Raw genomic sequence first — 21,887 nt, 5'->3', positions numbered from 1 at the left:
GAGACTTTAGCCCAGTGGCTGCCAGGAAGGTCAAATTAGGAACTTTATTCTACAAAGACATTGACTTACACTTTACGTTAATGGCTGTTACTTTAAGAACAGAATTAGTGTCCACTATAGTTTAGCTCCTCCTTATCCTTACTGAAAGACTTTAGAGAAATGGCAGCAAAGGTGGAGTTTCTACAAATACAGAAAAACAGCTGGAGCCATAAATAAGTTGAACAGCCTGGATACATTCTGTACTAGCTGGTTGGGAAGAAAACAACACGCAGATATTTCAGGTGGTGCAGCACAACAAGCAGCTGTAGTTTATGGTCTGAGATACTCTCTGTTATTTGAAACCAGTGTGTGCTTTTTCTCTAAAGCCACAGTCAGCTGCAAAAAATACTATTACATGTGTTTTGGAAGCAAATTTTACTGCATGATCCTCAGTGTTCTAACCTCAGAACATCCTGAGTGCTACATTTCTCTACATGGGGGAGAAGAGGGTGTATTACCGATGCTTTGGCATGAAGTAATCTGGAGAATTATTATAGGATCTGTTCTTTCTTGACCAGCTTTTTGAAATGACTTTCGGTAGCTTCTCTTTGGATTTCCAAACTGACCTTCTGTAATTGGATGTGGCCTCTTACAGAAGCAGTAGTGTAAACATGTTTTAACTTCGAGTGTAATTATTTTGTCCTGAACCAAGTAGTCTAGCAGTCTCTTCCAGCAGATAGATTTGTTTATCTTAAGTTGATCTCCCTGCCTTACCCTTGTTACCTTTGGACACGGGAGATGACAGGAGAAGAGGTTTTGGATGGCCCCCAAGAAGAAACAGACTTGGACCAAAAATCAGAGGACCTGAGGATTGATACTGGGTTCTTTTAAATTTTGCTGTGCAATCTTGACCAGATTCCTAAAATCTGATTTGCTGAATCTATATCTAGTAAATGGGTATAATAATATCTAATATGGGCTGTCGTGGTGGCTCACAGGCTCGCAGTGCCCGTAGTCTCAGCATTTTGGGAAGCTGAGGTGGGTGGATCACAAGGTCAGGAGTTCGGGGCAGCCTGGCCAATATCGTGAAACTCCGTCTCTACTAAAAATAAAAAATTAGCTGGACATGGTAGTGTGTACCTGTAGTCCCAGCTGCTTGGGAGGCTGAGGCAGGAGAATTGCTTGAACCTGGGAGGCAGAGGTTGCAGTGAGCCCAGATCGTGCCACTGCACTCCAGCCTGGGCGATAGAGCAACACTCCATCGCATCATCATCATAATATCTAATATGTATTTGCATATGTTTGATATGTGTATTAGTATGTGGTGACTGACATAACAAAATATCATGGACTGAGTAGCTTACACAACACAAATTTATCTTCTCACAGTTCTGGATGCCAGAAGTCCGAGACTCAGTGTTGGCAAGGTTAGTTCTGCAGGGCCACGACAGAAGGATCTATTTTAGGTCTCTCTCTCTGACTTATAGATGGCCATCTTCTCCCTCTGTATGTGTCTGAATTTCCTCCTCTTCTAAGGATACCTGTTATATTGAATTAGGACCCACCCTAATGGAGCTCTTTTTAACTTAATTACCTCTTTAAAGGGGCTGTGTCCACATAGAGTCAATTCTGAGGTACTGGGGGCAAATCCAGATTTTTTTGGTCATCCATTTTTTTTCTTTTGTGCTGTCTTATCTATTATATTTTCCTCTTGTGCGTTTTTATTTCTCACCCAGTTTGGTCCATGACCTAAATGGCCACTTTTGCTCACAGTGGTCCTGAGGCTCAGTAAGCTCACTGTTGTCTAGGGTTTATACCCCTCAGCTGTTAGGCAATGGAGATCAGATGATTATGGTTTATCATCTGTAGACTGAAATATGACTGCTAAGTGGTGCCATCACAGAGCTGACTTGGGGTGTAAATCTAGGATTTGAATTCTTGGACTTTTAAAATTGAATCTTTAAATAGAATACTAGTTTCATTCTGAGGTGGGGGAAGTAATACACGCAAAAGACGTTCTTAAGGTCTGTGAATGTCATGTTTTGAACAACAAGGGCAGCTCATTTGGACAACAGAAATCCATCGGCAGGGCTTAAGGGGATCCTTTATTTTATACAGAAACTGAATAATTTAATTCCAAATAATATATGTCATTAAAGACTTAGAATGAGATAGCAATAACGCATAGCTTTGGCATGCAGTTGGTGGGCTTGAAAACAATTCAAGACTTCTTTTACCTTGACCCTGGATTTGTGGGTATCTGCTCTATCATAATACGTTTTAGAGAATAAAATGGAAAAAACTGTTAATACCAGAGTGCTTTTGCTCCTCAGAGTTCTTCCAATTCTAGAGAACATTTTCCATATAGACATTATTTGCCTGCTGGCCCAGTCTTAACTTTTCACTTTAGTTCATTTCTCAGTTCAGTGCATTTAGAAGACATTGCATTTTTCTTTTCTGGACTGGGGCAGATGGTGCTGTCACTTTTGATTATCTGTTTTTTAAAAGGGAAATGTTGATTAGGAAGAGCAAGAAATGAAATACCACCAGATTAAATTGAGAGCAGAAATTATACAATCCAAAAAGAGGCAAATCTGTTCTATGTTTTTCTGTTTAGTTTACGGTTTATATTTGACTTTCTAGATTTCAAGTTTGATATAATGTTTTTTCTTTTTTCTTTTTTTGTATTTTTAGTAGAGATGGGTTTTCACCATGTTGACCAGGATAGTCTCGATCTCTTGACCTTGTGATCCACCCACCTCGGCCTCCCAAAGTGCTGGGATTATAGGCATGAGCCACCGCACCTGGCCAAGTTTGACTTATTTTAAGAGATCATTTAAGATAGCTTTTGGATTATGAGTTTGCTTTGTTTCTACTTTCTAGAAGACACAGAAACTAGAAATGTTTAGATGATTTTCTTTTTCTAGTCAAATTTTTAAGTCAAGTCCTTGGGTAAAAGTAGCTTTTAACAAATCCAGAATGTTTGGAAAATTTCTACTTTATGCCACTGTCATCTCTCCCTTGCAACCTAGTGGCACTTTGTGTTTTGTTACTCTTTGGCCATCAAATCTTAAATTAGAATACTTAACAGATGTTCCAAAACAGAAGTCACAAGGAAGTAACAAAGGGGCCCAGAAAACAGCTTGAAGAGCCTCCTGCTGGCCACATTTAGGGCAAATGTAGTGTCCAAAAAAAATAATGATGGTGGTGGAGTGTAACAGATTTTAACACATTGAATAAAAAAAGAATCTGAGTTCAAGATACTTTGAAAAGTGGGAGAAATAACTAATAAACATAGAGGGAATGAACAGAATTAGAAAAATCACCACCTGGCAACTACCAATATAACGATACGTGCCAGAGATCATCAGTGTTTACCGTAACCATCAGGTGAAAGGGGAGAACGTGCTTTGACCACGGAGAAAGGTTTTACACAATACCTTAAGCAAGTGACCAAAATGAGCAACACCAAATAGTTCAAATAGCACTGTGCATGTTCTTATGTCATAGGATGGGATGTATATCTGTAAGAAATTCTTTCCAAAAATTCTTAGCCTGTATCTAATTATGAGGGAATAGCATTATAGTAGAGGTAGTGATATATTCTATAAGAAAACTGGCCTGGCCACTCCACAAATGTCAGCTTTATGAAGACGAAAAGTTTAAGGGATTTCTGCTCTAGATTAAGAGACTAGTAAAAACCTGACAACTAATGCATACGTGGTCCTTGATTGGATCCTGAATTAGGAGAAACAAAATTAAAGACTATTGGAACAACTGAGAAAATTTAAACATGGATTTTAATTTGAAATTATTCAATTAATGTTAAATCTGATTGTAGTAATGTGTTTGAGAAGCTCCTTGTTCTCCGGAAAGATGTGCTGAAGTTTTGGGGGTAAAGTGTCATGAGATCAGCTTTCTTTCAAATGGTTGTGAAAAAATGTGTGTGTGGGTATATATAAGTAGAGATCAAATGTGAGCATGCAAATATAGCAAAATGTTAATAAGTTGACCAATCTAGGTGTTTTTTTCTTAGCTCAGGCTGCTGTAATGGTACCATAAATTGGGTGGCTTAAACCACAAACACTTGTTTCTTACAGTTCTGAAGGCTGGGAAGTCCAAGATCAGGGTGCCAGCATATTTGTTGTCTGGTGAGGTCTGTCTTCCTGTTTTGTAGATGGCACCTTTATGCTGTGTCCTTGTGTAGCTGAGAGGAGAAAGCGTGCTCTCTCAGTGCCCTTATAAGGACCTCAGTCTCATTTATGAGGGCTTCGTCTTCATGACCTCATCTCTTTCTAATTACCTTCTAATGCCATCACTTTAGTGAGTAGGGTTTTAAGATACACGGATTTTGGGAGGGCACAAGCATTTAGTCCCTATCAGTGTTCATAGTACTACTCCAGCTTTTCTATAGATTAAAAATGTTTTAAAATATGTATTTTTTATAAATGGGGCAATTTCACATAAAATTTTGCATTTCTAGATTCTCTAGAAAAATGGGAATGTCTGCCTCAGACCCATGATACCCCAAGAATAACTGATTGGCTGCATAGAGGCTGCCCCCCTCAGATAGGGCGAAGGTTTCTTTCTTTTTCCACAGTTTTTACCTTTCCCTTTTGTTTTTTATACCCAGCTTCTCTGCTCATTGATAATACCTGCCTAGTGGCTATAGGCATTTTAGTGTGTACCCACATATGTAAACCCTTGCTGATTTCTTGGGATGGGGGTAGGTTGTATCATGGATGGTAATGACTGTTTTATATCCTGAAACTCTTGAGCCCTCTGGATTTGATACCTGTATCAGCTGATGAGTGTCACTTGGCTCCTTGGCCATAGGCTGAGTATCTAGCCTTATTCCCAAGTAATTCAGTCATCTGAGACATAATTAAGAAAATGTGGATGTAAACACTGTCCAAAACTTGCTGGATAGGTGGTATGCATATTAAAATTATCTTTCAGATGCAACATATTAGAAATGGTACTCTGGATCCCGCGTGTCCGTTGGCACAGTCTTGCAAAAAGTATTGAATAAGCAACTTGAAAAAAATTTAATGTGGCATGCCAAGTCTTAATGAAAAAGCGTTTTGTGGAAACATTTATAGACTCTCATGCAAAAAGTAGTGCATGAACTTTAATTACCTTTGTAAGTCGTTCTATCCTGTATTTAAGTGACTGCTTTCCTGTTACATACCCAGGGATGTTACCAGCTCTTGCTGGATAATCATGGTCTTGAGCCTTCCCCCAGAAACTATATCTGGCAGAGGTTAGGGCTCAGCTAGCAATGAGCAGTTCAAACATGCAGAGAGAAGAAGAGGAAAGGACTGGTGCTAGAGTTAATCTTGCCAAGAAATGTATCTACCTGATACTTAATCTGTTTTTGTGGGTTTTGCATCCCTGTATAATTTGATGTTCTTAAAAACACTATCAGCTTTTGGCTGGGCATGGTGGCTCACGCCTGTAATCCCAGCACTTTGGGAGGCTGAGGTGGATGGATCACTTGAGGTCAGAAGTTTGAGACTAGCCTGGTTGACATGGTGAAACCCTGTCTCTATTAAAAATACAGAAATTGGGCCGGGCTCAGTGGCTCACGCCTGTAATCCCAGCACTTTGGGAGGCCGAGGCGGGTGGATCATGAGGTCAAGAGATCGAGACCATCCTGGGCAACATGGTGAAACCCCATCTCTACTAAAAATACAAAAAATTAGCTGGGCATGGTGGCACGTGCCTGTAATCCCAGCCACTCAGGAGGCTGAGGCAGGAGAATTGCCTGAACCCAGGAGGCGGAGGTTGCGGTGAGCCGAGATTGCGCCATTGCACTCCAGCCTGGGTAACAAGAGCGAAACTCCGTCTCAAAAAAAAAATTACAAAAATTAGCCAGGCATGGTGGCATGCGCCTATAGAGGCGGAGGTTGCAGCCAGCAGAGATTGTGCCACTGCATTCCAGCCTGATCAACAGAGTGAGACTCAGTCTCAAAAACAAACAAAAAAACACGAGTAGCTTTTGTCCAGTTCCACACATACATACGATTTTTACATTGTGAAATGAACACAAAGATTCTTCTTAGGGAATCTGACAAAAATAAGCATAACATCTTACTAGCATTTCAGGTAGAACCCAATTTAATTAACATCCAACAACGTGGTTGAGAAACAAACCTTGAGTTGATGTAGGCATCAGAGAGGACATCTGGTCCTTTCCCTTCTCGCTCTTTTCGTTGAAGACCTAGACCTGGCACCCGCTGTTGCCCCTCTTATTACCCGAGGTGTTAGACAGCATTTGCCCAGAGGAACCCATGTGCCTGTAAGTGGGTTAATGTGAATGTTCCCTGTAGGACTAGACTCAAATCTCAGGCCAGGGGGGAAAAGAAATCATCTTGTCCAATGAATTCCAGAAATAGCAACAAAAGCTTGGAGGACATTAGCCCCTGTTGTCCCATTTACATTCTCTAGCCATCTCTCCTTTCCATCTGGGCATACTGCTTGGAAAAGAAATTCATTTGTGTTTCTCTCTTTTCTCTTAAGGTTCCAGAACCTGTTTGGAACCTAGGCTGCTTTTGAAAATGTTTTCCTGGAATGGAAAGCAACTTCATACAACATATGTTTACCTGCCTGCTGCTTTCTTTTTCAGTGTTGAGAGCCTGGTATTCCTTTGGCTACATTTCAGGATTTCAAACAGAGTAACCACTTCACCAGCGAAATGGCTAGCAAGATGTTTATCTTTGTATTTTTAGCATCAGGATGATTGATATCTCAAGATACTTCTGAAATATTTGTTTTTTGAGACTAAATGCATTGTTCTTATATCATGCAAGTTTATTCTTTGTCTTGTGACTTTAGACATCTTTAAAATTTGTATTTAAAACCATGAACTGTGGATCATAGTCACTAAACAGTCTTAGATAATTCATCTTTTGTATGCACTTACTGATTCCTTTTTTCCCAGCATAAGTAATAGTTCAAAAATGAAGATCGCCAGTATTTTTTTTTTCTGAGTAGAAAAGCAATTCAACACATATTTGTTGTTTTTGTTGTTGTTTTTCTTTGTTTTGAAACAGGGTCTCACTCTGTCGCCCAAGCTGGAGTGCCGTGGTGCCATCACAACTCACTGCAGGCTTCAACTCCTTGGGTTCTAGCAATCCTCCCACCTCAGCCTCCTGACTAGCTGGGACTACAGGCATGCGCCACCATGCCCAGCTAATTTTTGTATTTTTTGTTGAGATGGGGTCTTACTATATTGCCTAGGCTGGTCTCGAACTCCTGGGCTCAAGCCATCTGCCCGCCTTGACCTCCCAAAGTGCTGGGATGATAGGCAAGAGCTACCACGTCTAGCCATGAACACACATTCTTAATATTGTTTTCTTTTGTCTCCATTCATGCTTGTTGGCATTCGTAGGCATTGACTGGGTATCTAGCTTGTCCTTATTATTGAGTCGTCATATTTTTCTTTTTCACCTAAAATTATTTATTTCTGTTTCTTTTTTGTTTTTATATTGACTGTTTACTGTTGACTTTAGGCTTATTATCCCAAAAATGAGCATGACCAGAAGCCACACATTTTCCACGCCCCTAGTTCATTATACATGATTCGTTAAAGAGAGTAGCTATGTCAGCTCCTTGGCAGATCTGAGAAAGCATATGATGTTATGACAGGCATATCTACAAATGAGCCTTGTGGATGAGAGCTAGACAGAAGGTTTAGAGAGAAATAATGTCGATGTCATCCCATTGGAATGATAGAGCTGTTACAACCATAAATACATTCTATAGCTAGTAGCTAAGTGTGTAGCTGTGTTTCTTTTCTAAGAAGGAAAAAATGTGAAATAAACCTAAGAAGCAAATTATGTTTATAAAGGAGGATATTTTAATTAGTTTAGATCTTACCAGTTATTCAAACAGTCTGAACTTAGGTTTCTTTTTGCAGCAAACATGAAAACCATTATTTATGGAAAGTTTAAATTTCACATGACACATCTTCCGTCTATGTGTGTGGGTTTTTTTTCTTTCTTTCTTTTTTTCTTTTTAAGAAAAACTCTTATTTGCTCTGCTTGTGTATTTTTATTTTAACCTTCCCTTTACTAAAAATGCTGTATTTCCATGGTGTAGGAGATTTGCTTTTAGAGAAAAGAAAAGACTTGCATCTCTAAGCTGAGCACCCCCTTTTCTTTTTTAGCATTTCCAGATAGGCTGGTTCTCAGCAGAGTGTGGACATGTTTGAATTAGAGGCTCCCATCTTAACTCTTTTCAGAAACTTTCCTACCATTAAATGTGCCTATATCTGCAAACAAAATGCCCCTTCTCTTTGTGAAACACTATACAAGAGTGCTCTATTATTATTATTATTTTATTTATCTATTTTTTTTGAGACAGAGTCTCGCTTTGTCACTCAGTCTGGAGTGCAGTGGCGTGATCTCAGCTCATGGCAACCTCTGCCTCCTGGGTTCCAGCGATCCTCCTGCCTCAGCCTCCAGAGTAGCTGGGACTATAGGCGCCCGCCATCACACTCGGCTAATTTTTGTATTTTTCAGTAGAGACGGGTTTCGCCATATTCACCGCGCTGGTCTCGAACTCTTTGTGATCCGCCCACCTCACCCTCCCAAAGTGCTGGGATTGCAGGCGTGAGCCACCGCGCCTGGCCTATTCTTTTCTTAACTGATGAGCTCGTGTCCATTGCAGGGAAAAGCTGTTCAACTACTAAGAAGGCAGCAACGTAGAAAATGGTTTTCATGTTCAGCCACCCAGCCATGGTCACCAGCAAGGTTGAATTAGGTGGAAAATGGTTTCCATCTGTTTACTTAGCTTGTGGCTGCTTCAGTGTGAGGAATAACAACTATAGTTTGCTGACATGATTTGTGTCTGAGTTCATTTACTTACTGCAAATCAGAAGGTGAAAACAAGCCCTGAGAATGAAGAAACCTGTCCTCTGGCCTTGCACCAGAACCTTGCATTTCTGTTCTTCTAGGACAATCTCTTGTTGGCACATACCAAGTACCAGATTCTTAAGAGGGGAAGAAAGAAAAACAACATGGAGTTTTCAACTTGAATAAAAGACAATATCCTAAAGGCAGATCAGCAGAAGTCTTATTTGTTTGTTTATTTTTGTGAGGGGATTAGTTACACATCTTTCCTTCATCATTTGGGAGGGATGTGTGTGAAAGAGACAACAGGAGAAAAAAAAGAAGGGCCGGGCGCGGTGGCTCACACCTGTAATCCCAGCACTTTGGGAGGCCGAGGTGGGTGGATCACGAGGTCAAGAGATCGAGACCATCCTGGTCAACATGGTGAAACCCCGTCTCTACTAAAAATACAAAAAATTAGCTGGGCATGGTGGCGCGTGCCTGTAATCCCATCTCCTCAGGAGGCTGAGGCAGGAGAATTGCCTGAACCCAGGAGGCAGAGGTTGCGGTGAGCCGAGATTGCGCCATTGCACTCCAGCCTGGGTAACAAGAGCGAAACTCCGTCTCAAAAAAAAAAAAAGAAGCATGCCACCAAGCAATAGCTTCATCTAAACTCTGACATATATTCTTTGTACAGCTGGGCTCTGAAGCGGTTTTATGGAAAGAATGGTAATTCAGTCTACTACTTAAATCATGCTTAGTGAGGGATAGGCCAGGGGCGTAGTTAACTCAGTGATTTAGGTCGTAGAGTTGTGAATTCTGACATTTTCATACCAGACTGTTAGCTTTCATACAAGAGTTTATTTTTCACGTGGTAAGTAATTGTCACTTTAAAACAGATTTTATTTCTACTCTTGTTTGCTGCAAATGGTATGCCCGGGTTTTATTTACCTTTTCCTTCTTGGTCTGTGGCAGCACAAATGGGAAAGCATTAAACAAATGTGCTGTAAGTGCAGTTTTCTCTTTTTTTCTCCCCATGTTTACAATTAGGAGCTTGAAAGAAGACAGAATTCCATCTGGCTTTGGTACCACGTTTCTCCTGAGATGACGGGATCGTGACCAGACATGATAGGGCGGTGACAGCTTTGTCACTACCTTCCCTCCCCATACCCTGCCATTTTTATTTTTGATCTTCTCAGAATCCTTTATTTGGCTCCATTCAAGGCCCACTTTTAAAATTCTTCCTTTTCTCCTGTATGTTCCTTGCAGATATGTGGCCTTTGCTCTATTCATTTGACAACCTTTTCTAAATTAAAAGCAAACAAGAAAACCAACATAAGCCTTCCAGTAGGTCAGAGCAGATCTCCTTTGCTGCATTCTCTTTCTCCCATCCACCACGAGGCCAACACCCCGCCAGTGTCAACCCCGTGTTTTCTTCCTCAACGTCCTCTCCCTCGTGATCCCCAGATCTCTATAATTCATCATGATAACAGTCAAGGGTTCTACTTGCTTTGGGACCATGTATTAGACTTTTGGCCCTGGAGAAATCACATCTACTCTCTGAGCCTCAGTTTCCTCATTTGTTCCTTATCGTCATTCCTCGGTCAGCAATGACACCTACAGGTAGTCTGCCCAGCACCAGAGATGAGAACCGTGATGAGCTAAGTAGACGTAAATTCCTACCCATCACCGTGAAGAGGAGCAGAGTGTGTCCATCTTGCAGGGGATATCGTAAAAATTAGCAAGCCGATGATGCATAGACCCGCATGTACGTAGGCGCTCCGGAAATGTCAGTTTTTATTATTGTAATCAAAGGCAAACAGACAAGTAAAGTCCTGACCTCTCTTTGGAAGTTGTTTTTATCTCAGGAGGACTTTTCACTTGTATTTCTGCCTCTTACCTGAAACACATTCTTTTTGATTTTGGACAGGTTTTTTTTTTTTTTTCTCTTTTAATCTAGCCTCTTTCCCATTTTTTTCTTTTTTTGTTAAAAGCATAACCATTTCTTCTGTCATCTGTATTTGAAAGCAAGGTGCAAGGGGGCTTTCCAGTTTCGTGGGACAAAGCATCCTGTTTTAACTCCCTGTTCTTTTATAGTATATTTCTAGTGCATAGTCCTGAGAGTGTTTTATTTAGAGATCTCTGTAATTCTTCCCTTCTTTCTGTGTCGAGTAGGTGATCGTTCCTGTTCTAGTCTAAACTTTTATTACTCCAAACATAGAGTCTGTCTTGTTGCCTTTCTAAGACGATATAAATGCATTCTTCACAGCAGAAGGAAACAGTTACCTCCTTCAGCTGGTTGTTTGAACATAGCTATGTGAATGTTTGAAACCATGGGTTCCTTCAAATTCTAGAATAACCAGAAATTGAGAAAATTTTATCTTTAAATTTTCTCATTTCATTTCATTTATTGTAACTATGCTTTTGTTTTGATTTTTTTTTAACCAACAGTTAACTTTTGAGATTATATAATATTTACGGTTGACTTCACAGGGGCTTCTGGAAAATGTGAGGGTATGTCCACTTTTGATTTATGGACACAATTCATATCTTAACATGAATGCATAGTTATAAATGAGCTTGTGACATTTGGTTTTTTGAATGTGGGTTTTTTTTTAAAAGGCTGCAGTTTTCAAAATCGTGATGCTGCTACCAGCCCATTGTTTTCCTCACTGCAATAAAGGTAGCGTGTCCTACTAAACAGACCGAAACAGGAAAAAAATAAGGAGCAAATTCTTCTAAAGATTGGAGTAGTGCCAGCTAGAAGTTTTTGTTATTTTAAATAGACGCTGTTCGTTTACTTAGTCGAGAAGCGTCTGTTGAGCTCTGCAGAAGTAGGGCCTGTGCTCGGTGCTGTAGTAAATGGTGATTGTGTCCTCAGCCCAGGTCCTTGAACTGTAGCCTCCCTGTCGCCGGCTTTTGTATGGCCCACAAACTAAGACATTGTTAAAGTTTTAATGCTTTATGAAAACAACAACAACAAAAACCAGGAATATGCAAGAGACTTGTATGTGGCTCACAAAGTTTAAACTATCTGATTCTTTAGGAAAAAAATTTGCCAACTCTAGACCCTGTGGTGTCTCTGTCTTCCTCAATCTTGTGTTTGTTAGTAGGGAAGACCAGAAATAAGCAAGAGAACAAATAAGCCAGGTAATTCTTTTCAGATTTTGATAATTGATGAGGAAATAGGATCTAAGAGTGACAGAAATGAGGCTGTCATTAAGGTCAGTTAAGGAGAGATTTTTTGGAAAGATGACTTTTCGACCTGAACAATGAGGACAAACAGGTCTGTGCAGAGCTGGGCGTGTTAACCCATCCCTCACTGCCTAGGTCCATATCCCCCTTCCCCTCCAAGCGCCTGCTAATTGCTCACAAGGCTCAGCTAAATGCTGGTTCCTGGAAAACCATCTCGAACTCCCTCTTTTGGGTTACCTTTACTATAGCACCCATCACAAGGCACTGTTAATTACCTGTTTGGTTTCATTCTCCCTACCTCCCCTCCAGGAGACTGGAAATATCTTGGGGGCAGGGACATAATGTCTTGGTGATCATATCTCGCTAGCATTTAGCTCATAAACTATGTTAAATGGAGTCTACTCTAAACTCAAAATTAGCTTCCATTAAGCCCACTGTGAAAATCAAGAAGATCCTCTAACAAATTGCAGATTCTTAAGTTCTATCACTTATCTTTTTCTGTACACATCCTTCTCACCTCATACTCTCTTCTCCAAGCACCATTCTCCTTTCGTTTCTAAAACCTAATTATTGCCCCACTCCAAAAACATGCCCATGTCCCTCATCTTATTAAAAAGTACCATCATCCATCCAGTTGAGCAAGCCAAAAACTAAGAATTATCCTTGGTATGCCACGTTTCCTCACCCTTACCCATCACATTCAGTCCTTCAGCACCCATCCCTCCAAAACTAGTCCTGTCTCACCGTCTCTACTCTCAGCTCTAGCCCAGGCCAGCTCCATTTTATATGCCACGGCCATTGCAGCAACACACTGACTGATCTTTCTGCTCTCTTGCTTACCTTCCTTATATCCATTGTTCACACAGAAGACAAGCAGATCTCTTCAAGCTCAAAAGAAGATCCTATCAGTCCCTTTTCTTAAACACTCCAGTGGCTGCCCATCAAACTTAAACATTTGAACTTAAGTAAAGAAGTAAATAAACAAGTAAAAATACAACTCAAATATTTGAGCTCACAGCCCTGAACGGACTAACCATTGTCTCTTCAACCTCATCTTATTACTCTATTTCCAGCTACATTGTTCCCTCCACTTTAGGACCCTTTATTCTTTATTAGGACCCTTTATTCTCTGTTGCCTGTTAAATTATTAAATGTAAAATGGAACCCTGTGATAATCTCATTAATATTGTGAACACTTAAAACTGTATAGTGGCAAGTCGGCAAACCACAGTGAAACTCCATTCCCCAAAGACATCCTCATTCCTGATTTTCCTGGTAACATTTGTAACACCAAAAATTCATGATAACAGGCAACTGATTTAGTGATAGATAGCTCTAGTTGAAAGGGCTTCGGGAAGGAACTTGACAGCCTTACTGCCTTCTAATGATACTGTTTTTTTCTTTTTTCTTTTTTTTGCAATGCAGAATATGAGTTGGAAGTAAAGAGGGTGCAAGACATTCTTTCGGGAATAGAGAAACCACAGGTATGTCTTCTGGATTTCTCAGCATCAGTGACACTTTTAAAGTATTTCAAATGTGCTTTTTTTCCCACCACACAGTAGGTAAGCAAAAGGGCTCCTTACCTTTGCAGATTATTTATCAACTATGAAATAGTATTCAGTTCAGTTATTAATGGAACATGAGACATAGAACAGTGGCCGTCTGTGTGTAGTCATAATCCACTGAAATGTCTTCTTTATTTAGGTATTCTAAATGCAATTAGAATTTCTTTCCAAAGATTCTTTTTTTCCTCTCTTTTCAGTCTACAGAACAAGTTTTCTTTTGGTAGTTTTTTTTTTTTAACCTGTATTAGTGTAATAATAATTTTTGAAAACCTCAGTAATTCCAAGTATTTTTCCAAGTAAACTTCAAAAAGATATTTAAATATTAGTTGTGAAAAATAAGTTCAGAACATTGGGTGCAATGGAAAGAAAAAAAAAATGGTAAGAGTGGTGAGGTTTTGATTTTGCCAGGTGCTTTGAAATTTAAGTGAAAAATTCAGAATGTTGATTCAGCCTTTCATCTGAGATTAGAGAGCCAAAGTTCTTTTGAGTATTTTCTAGCTGAATTGGAAAACCTGGATTCTGCATGTGTTTCAAATACTGCGGCTTTTTAACAGAAGAGTCCAAACATGCCTCGGGGTACATAGTTGAGTTTGACAACCTATAAGCATGAGGTGTGTTGAAGGACAGGCATAATGGGGCACTTGTGAAGGAATGGGGTGTTGCTGCTGGCGGGGAGTCTGTGCTTTGGTGGGGAGCAGGCTGCCACTGGGGATTTTTGAGCTAAGAAGTTACGTAATCAAGGCTGCATTTTTGGAATGATCAAACAAGTTTGGCAGATGAGTTGGAGTGAGAAGAGGGTCAATGCTGGGAGAGAAGTGTTAGAATCTACTACTGTAGTCCTGGTGAAAGGCTACGGGAGTCAGAATTAGGGTGGTGACATCTGTGTGGCAGGGAGCAGGGGACAGATACTAGAGCCGTCGTAGACATAGAATGTGGCACTGTAACCTCTTACAATAGATATCAAATGTTGAGGATAACTGGGCTTTCGGGTTTAGATGCCTCTTCTCAGGAACTGCTTCCTCTAAGACACCTCCCTGATGACTGTCCATGCCCATCAAGTGGGAGGCTCCTCGTAGAGCTTACTTAGTACCGCTGGTTCTGTTAGATACAGTGAGCTCCAAGTTTCTCTTCAAAGAATCAGTATGTCACAGTATGTCAGTATGTTCAGCTCTTTTATTCGTTAGTTCTCCTTTTTAAAGTTTAATTTCCTGGTTCTCTTCACCCCTTGCCTCTAGTTTCAGTAAATATTTTCCTGCCAGTTCTAGTCAGTAGTTCACATTTGTTCCCCTGGTCACCTGCTTTGACCTGAGTAAGCCCTGGTCACCTGCTCTGACCTATTCTGTAACCATTCTTTCCACCAAACTACCCCACCCCGCCACTCTGGCTCATACCCCTGTTCTCAGATAGCCAATCAGAATTAGCTTAGACTGTGCAGTCTAACCCTGGCCAATAGGGGAATGACACAGCAGTAGGGGCTACCTGCATCAGGAATAAGAACCCCTTCCCTTCCCTTGTCCAGGAGTGTGCTCACCATTGCTCCATCTGTGAGACACACCCTTCTATGGAAGTAAATTGCCTTGCTGAGAAAATTTATATTCAAGTGCTACTTCTTTTGTGGCACCGAAAATTTACATGTAACAGTACTACTACTACCCCCAGCTTCGCTGTGCTCTTCATGGACTTCTGCTATTGTATTTAATACACTGTACTGCATTTACTTGTTCCTGTGTCTTTCCCGGTAATCTCTAGAACAGGTTCACGTCTTTGTCTTTTTTATATCTTCAGTGCCATTCTTGGACATGCTGAGTTTGTTTCACTGTCAGGGAATCTGGAAGGATAGATACAGCGGACACTCACAGATGTCTGGTGGGTCAATGCTGAGGAGAGAGGAGGAACAAGATATAAGACAGGGAGATGACATGCATAGGAATAATACTTGACGTTGTAGGATTGGATGATAGCTTTGCAGGCGGGGTGGAATGTAAGGGAGAGGTCGGAAAAGGTGTGAGGGCAGGATCATGGAAAAAGCTTATGTTTATAGTGTAGTAGAAAGAAGAAAAATCTGTGAGAAAAACAGAGGAGTCATAATCAGAGAGAGAGAGGGCCGAGCAACGGGTTAACTCATGGTCCCAAATGTAAGTTTCAGAACTTGATAGTCATTTCTTAATCATGTTTATGCACACAGTGCTTTCCCTCAGATATGCCTAGTCACTGCTTTCCTGAAGAAGTGACAGTATCTTTGTTTCTTGAGGGTGATATGGCTGTAGCAAGATAAAAGCCATATTTAGATTCATTGGTCCTTTTTTTTGATTCAGTATTTATTAGGCATTTAATCTTTAGAGGCCTTAGGGCAGGGTAATAGGCTTTTTGTAAGCAGCTGCGTTGTAAAATATAATAGGGTAAGAGTGTCATCTGAGAACTTTTGTCTGTATCATTTGGAAACAAGGATTACTTGGCTACAGAAACACACAGATGTTAGCTCTACCCATGACAGCCTGGCCAGGCCGTTTATTACCCCTCATAGAGAGCTGGCTTCTCAGAGCTTAGTGCCTTTAGGCCCTTGAATCATGTACATAACTCCCCTTGTTTTCATTCGATGCCGACTTAGTAGCCTTTTGAGAATTTGACTTCCTTGTTGGCCATGGAGAAAAAGTATGTGAAGCAGGTTGACAGTACTGTCTAATCTACCAGATACTTCTGTTTCTCATTATGAATCAACGGACCGGCAGTCTGATTGTATATATTTGATTCCATGAGTCTCAATAGTTTGACATGCAAGTCTGACTCTGGAATACCTGCTAGATTGTCTGAGTGGCTGCGCAGGGGCCCAGACCTGGCGAATTAACTCAGGTACAGCCTGTCTGCAGGGCCAACCAGCTTAACTGGACTCCATCCTGTCTCATTACCTTCCTCCAAACCTTTGAAGTGGCTTGTGGGTGAGAAATTCAGTCAAAAGATAACATTTCCGTATCAGCATCGCATTGATGGGTACAGATACAGTCAGTGCAGCCCAAGAGTTTCCTTAGTCCTATGAAGCTGGAGTTGTTAATTCTGCAGCATAAGCAGCACATTATCTTTCTAGGTTTGGAAAAGGCAGGTTGAAAAAGTTTCTGGAGGTGAGTAGAAACAAAGCCTCAGATAGTTAACACACTCTAGAGTCATTAAAGATCTGTAGATCAGCATTTATATCTCATGCTCTTTTGTTTTTTTTTTTTTTTTGGAGTTTTGCTCTTGTTACCCAGGCTGGAGTGCAATGGCGCAATCTCGGCTCACCGCAACCTCCGTCTCCTGGGTTCAAGCAGTTCTCCTGCCTCAGCCTCCCGAGTAGCTGGAACTACAGGTGCGCGCCACCACGCCCAGCTAATTTTTTGTATTTTTAGTAGAGACGGGGTTTCACCATGTTGACCAGGATGGTCTCGATCTCTTGACCTCATGATCCACCCGCCTCGGCCTCCCAAAGTGCTGGAATTATAGGCATGAGACACCTCATGCTCTTTTTAGCAGCAAGACTTGAACTTGCCAAAATACTACACCCTACCTTTTAAGCAGTTTGATGAAAATCACCTGATGGGAAGTGGGCATCTCTGGACATAGTTGCTTTGCCAGCATGTGGGCGGTGGTTGGTGCTAGCCACCCTCCATGTCTGGTTCTCCGGATGGCACTGTGAGTATATCCAGGTTGCCTGGGCAGAAGGCACACCAGACAAGGGGAGTTCGTATGATGAGTGCCATGCTTGTTCGTGCCTCCTGCTTTTGCACATGACTAAAACAACTTCTCTTTCTCTCCACCTATGTGTTTCCTATTGCTGCTATAACAATTTACCACAAATTGAATGGCCTAAAACAGTACAGATTTATTGTCTTAAAGGTCTAGAGGCCAGAAAGCCCAAGATGTCTCTGGCTAGGCTGGAACCCAGGCGTTGGCAGGGCTGCATTTCTTTCTGGAGGCTTTGGGACCTGATGTGTTTTCTTGCCTTTTCCAGTTTCTAAAGGCAGCCTGCATCCCTTGGCTCTGTCTTCCAAGTCAGCAGTCATATTCCTCCAGCTTCTGCTTCCATTATTACTTGCCTGTCTCTGACTGTCCTGCCTCCCTCTTTCACCTTTAAGGACCCCTGTGATTATACTGGGCCCATCCAGATAATCCAAGTTAAGTCTCCCCTTCGTGAGAGCCTTGACTTAGTCACATCTTCAAAGTCCCTTTTGCCGTGTAAGGTAATATATCCATAAGTTCCAAGGACTAGGATGTGGACATCTTTGGGGGCCTCCATACTCCCCTCTCCATCCTTATAAATGTTCTTGTCTGAAGCAGTCCGCTGTTTCCTGCCAGCCCAATTAGTTAATGCAGTTTCTCTCTCTCCTCTTCGTACCCTTTTTCTTTCTGAAGTTCTTGTTTGTGATTGTGTGTTATTTAACTTTTTGCTCCTAATACCTAGCACTGTCCTTGGCACATAGCAGACCCTTAACAGATGCTGGCTGAAGTGCTGCGTGGCTGTAGCTGAGTTCTGGCAGGTGGGATAAACGCTTGGCGCCTGACCGGTCTCAGGATGCACCTCCGCCAGAGTACAAGGCAGAGGGAAGGGCTGTGCTTTGCAATTTGGCACTCGGGGTTGGGACTTGGCATGGCTATTAGCTGTCTTTGTGACCTTGGGTAAGTTACATCATTTCCTTGTGCCTCAGTTTCCTCATCTTTGAAAGACAGGATAAGAAATACTACCTGGGACTATCTGAGAAGTAAAGTATGTACTATTGGTAAAATGCTTGGAATGCGGTATTTATAGTTTGTAGCATATCACTAAGCAAAAGTGAAGTTTCTGTGCTCTGCATGGGAAGGAGAGGTATCAGGCCATCTGACAGAAGAAGCAGAGCCGTGGAAAGTTGGCACCCAGTTGCAAAAAGGATGGGTTAATTTCTTGTTCCTTTCAGCCACAAGTGGTAGCACCTCTAAATAAAAGGTGTAATGTTTTTCTTTGAGATTTTGCAGATGATTTTATTTAGGTGCAGAACAATACATGATACTTGTAGATTCCAGTCATCTTTCTAGAACTTTGGGCACCGTAAATTGAGCAAGTCTTTTTTTTTTTTTGGAGACTGGGTCTTACCCTGTCACCAGGCTGGAGCTCAGTGGCGTGATCTCAGCTCACTGAAACCTCTGCCTCTGGGTTCAAGCAATTTTCCTGCCTCAGCCTCCCCAATAGCTGGGACTATAGGCATGCGCCACCACGCCCAGCTAATTTTTGATTTTAGTAGAGATGGAGTTTCACCATGTTGGCCACGCTGGTTTCGAACTTCTGACCTCAAGTGATCTGCCCACCTCGTCCTCCCAAAGTGCTGGAATTTACAGGCGTGAGCTGCCGTGCCTGGCCAAGGAAGTCTTTGACTCTTCAGAGACCCAGCTACTATAAAGATCCAAATACTTAGCTTCATTTTAATTTTATTAAAGTGATACACAAATATACTAGGTGTTTATCTTGGGACTGGAACAGTTAGATGGCATGGGGACTTCACTGGTATAGCTTCCACCATAACAGAGCAATAAGCCTGATATTACTCTGAGTGGCTTAAGAATTATTAGTCAGTCATCTCGAGCCTAATGTGGTCTGACCTTCTCTGGTGGTGGTGCTAGATGTAGCCTCCCATAGACTGGTGGGCTGTTTATCTTCAGGATATAAATAATGTAACTTGGAATTGTGGTTCTGCATTGTTTCCATCCGCAAATGTTTAGCTTGTTGAAACAATTGATTTGTCGGTTCCAGAAGTGAGTAAACTGACCTGCAAGGAACACTTCCCCTGTAAGAAGCAATCCCTTGAAAGATAAACAGCAGTGCATCTGGGAGCAGATAGGCAGCTCTTAGCACTTAAGGAATCATAAAAACAGATGACTCTGAAATTCTTAGACTTGAGTATCCTTTTTCTTTGACGTTTTCCTTTTTCATTTATTTTCCTTTGTGGTGGTGTTTCTCATGATGATACCTTAGAAGTGAAGCCAGTATTTGTGTGGTAATATTTCCTTACTGTACTCTTTAATTAGATCAGTAGGCCTCCCACGTAGTTAAATCCAAAGGCCAGACCAAATTTAGAAGCTACCAATGTACAAGGAAATATTTTTGAACATGAGAGAAACGATTTAGTAACTATGAGAATAAATGATGTTTCTAATCCAAGTACTATCATTTGCATAATAATAAAAATCTGAGCATAAAAATGGAAAATTTTACAGAATAGTATTAAAATATTGGGATGAGCAGGAGAGAAGGTTTAAGGAGAAAGAAAGCTATGGATTACATATCAAATAACTACAGGATAATGCAGTTTATTTCCTTGTATACATACATACAGAACAACTGCTTTTAAGTTGGAATCTACATTTAATAAACAGACAAGAATGATTTCTAATCAGAATGTGACCATTTAGAAGTAGGTCACGTTCTGAGTCTAATTTTATGAGTCCTTCAAGGTGCTCAAAAGCAGTTTAGTTTGAATAATTTATGTGCAGATTTACACTAGTAACCTATACAATAGACCCTTGTTATACCACTAGTGCAGAAACAAATGTCGGATTGCACCTTGTCCAGTAATTTTATAACTAGAAATTGCCACTTTTCATCACTATTACAAAGGAGATCGCTTTTTTTTTTTTTTTTTTTTGAGGCAGAGTCTTGGTCTGTCACAAGGCTGGAGTGCAGTGGGGTGATCTCGGCTCACTGCAAACTCTGTCTCCCAGGTTCAGCGATTCCCCTGCCTCAGCCTCCCGAGTCGCTGGTACTCCTCCTGAGTCACTGTTACTAGAGGCCTGTGCCACCACACCTGGCTAATTTTTTGTATTTTAGAGTAGAGACGGGGTTTCACCATGTTGGACAGGATGGTCTCGATTTCCTGACCTCGTGATCTGCCTGCCTTGACCTCCCAAAGTGCTGGGATTACAGGTGTGAGCCACCACACCAGGCCTCGGAGATTGACTTTCTAGCTATAGTAGGTTAATTAAACGTCAGGAAGTCAGCAGCAAATCACACTGCCATGAATGCACCTATGCAACAACTTTGCATGTTTTTCACATGTACCCCAAAACCTAAAATGCAATAAAAAATAAATAAATAAATAAATAAATAAATAAATAAATAAATAAAGCTTAGTTTGGGGGGGAAAAAAAAATTTTTATGGCTTCTAAACGTTTTTGAGAAGTGAGGGGAGCAACAGCCATGGTGATCACTGTGATGATCAGATTAGCCATGGCCTAGTTAATTTCGGTGGTCACTGCTGGCAAGAAAGTTTCAGCACACAGAGGGAGACTTGCAATGTGAAGGTCATTTATGACTCTTGTTGCTCTGAAATAGGCATGAACCCAGACAGAGTTCCTAGAGTTCCAAATCTCTCATTAAGGCATTACCTCCCAGGACACTTGGAGTAAGTATGTCTAGCGCTGAGAATTCACCTTCAAGCGATATCCTCTTGAAAGACAGCATGTCATTTTCTGGAATCCGCTTTAAGTGGAAACAAGTTCCAAGTCCTCATGGAGACCAAGTGCTCTTTTTCTGCTGATTCCATTGCCTAAACAAGGGAAACCTCAGGCTAAAAGTCAGAGAAAGGGAGAGAGCAGGAGCACAGGAGGGACTGGCCCCAGAACATCATCATAATCTGGGTGTCAGGCTGCTTAGCTCAAGGAGAGAATTCACAGAAACCGCTGTCCTTTGAGATTGATGCTGAGTTCTCAAGCTACCTTTCTGATAGGATGGCATATTGGAAGAATGCGTTTCCACCAACACCTGCATTGCATGCTGGTGACAGTGTGCATCCTGAAAGCTTGCTTGGGGACTCTGGGGAAAAAGTGAATGTTATTTTAGTTGATGCTTCAAGTGTTGTATATCTCTGTTCAGTTAAATGATAATTTAACCAAGTCCTAAGGGAAAAAAGGAAAGTTGTAATAACTGACATAAAAGGTAGAGTGTAAAGGGATGTGTCTTTATGGGTATTTGTTTGGTATCTAGAATGTTGGCATTTGAGCTATTTTGAGACATGGTACTATTTCACACCACCATTTATAGAATCAGTGTTACTATATTCTGTTTTCTTGGGTGCAAAGCAGCCACTTATCACCTTGGCTGAGTGTTTCCAGTACCTAACGAGCCTCCTTTTTTTCCAGAAACCAAACTCTTTGTAACAAAATATGTCCCACATTAAAAATCAGATATAATACCCAATATCTCAGGATTACTCATTAATGGTATGTGAAGGAATTCAGCCGATACACTGTTGCATGTTAGAAATGCTGTCTTTAAATCTAGGTAGAGAAATAACACACAGATAGCCAAGTAATGCTT

The 21,887-nt window shown here is 41.1% G+C and overlaps 1 protein-coding gene across 3 annotated transcripts in view; it reads left to right on the top strand.

Moving 5' to 3' along the window:
- The window catches only part of FNDC3B (fibronectin type III domain containing 3B), a 371,599-nt gene that overhangs the window by 247,191 nt on the left and 102,521 nt on the right, over positions 1 to 21,887 (top strand). For all 3 annotated transcript variants that reach the window (XM_012466702.2, XM_021674622.2, XM_064378642.1), the window contains exon 7: positions 13,434 to 13,492. In XM_012466702.2, coding sequence (XP_012322125.1) covers positions 13,434 to 13,492 — 59 coding nt within the window. The remainder of the gene's footprint in view (positions 1 to 13,433; positions 13,493 to 21,887) is intronic.

Source organism: Aotus nancymaae, unplaced genomic scaffold (genome assembly GCF_030222135.1).
Source record: "Aotus nancymaae isolate 86718 unplaced genomic scaffold, 86718_ANA_hifiasm-v0.15.2.pri h1tg000019l, whole genome shotgun sequence".
NCBI classification, from domain to species: Eukaryota; Metazoa; Chordata; class Mammalia; order Primates; family Aotidae; genus Aotus; species Aotus nancymaae.
The sequence above is the reverse complement of the archived record's forward strand: the minus strand, read 5'-3'. Positions and strand labels throughout refer to the sequence as shown.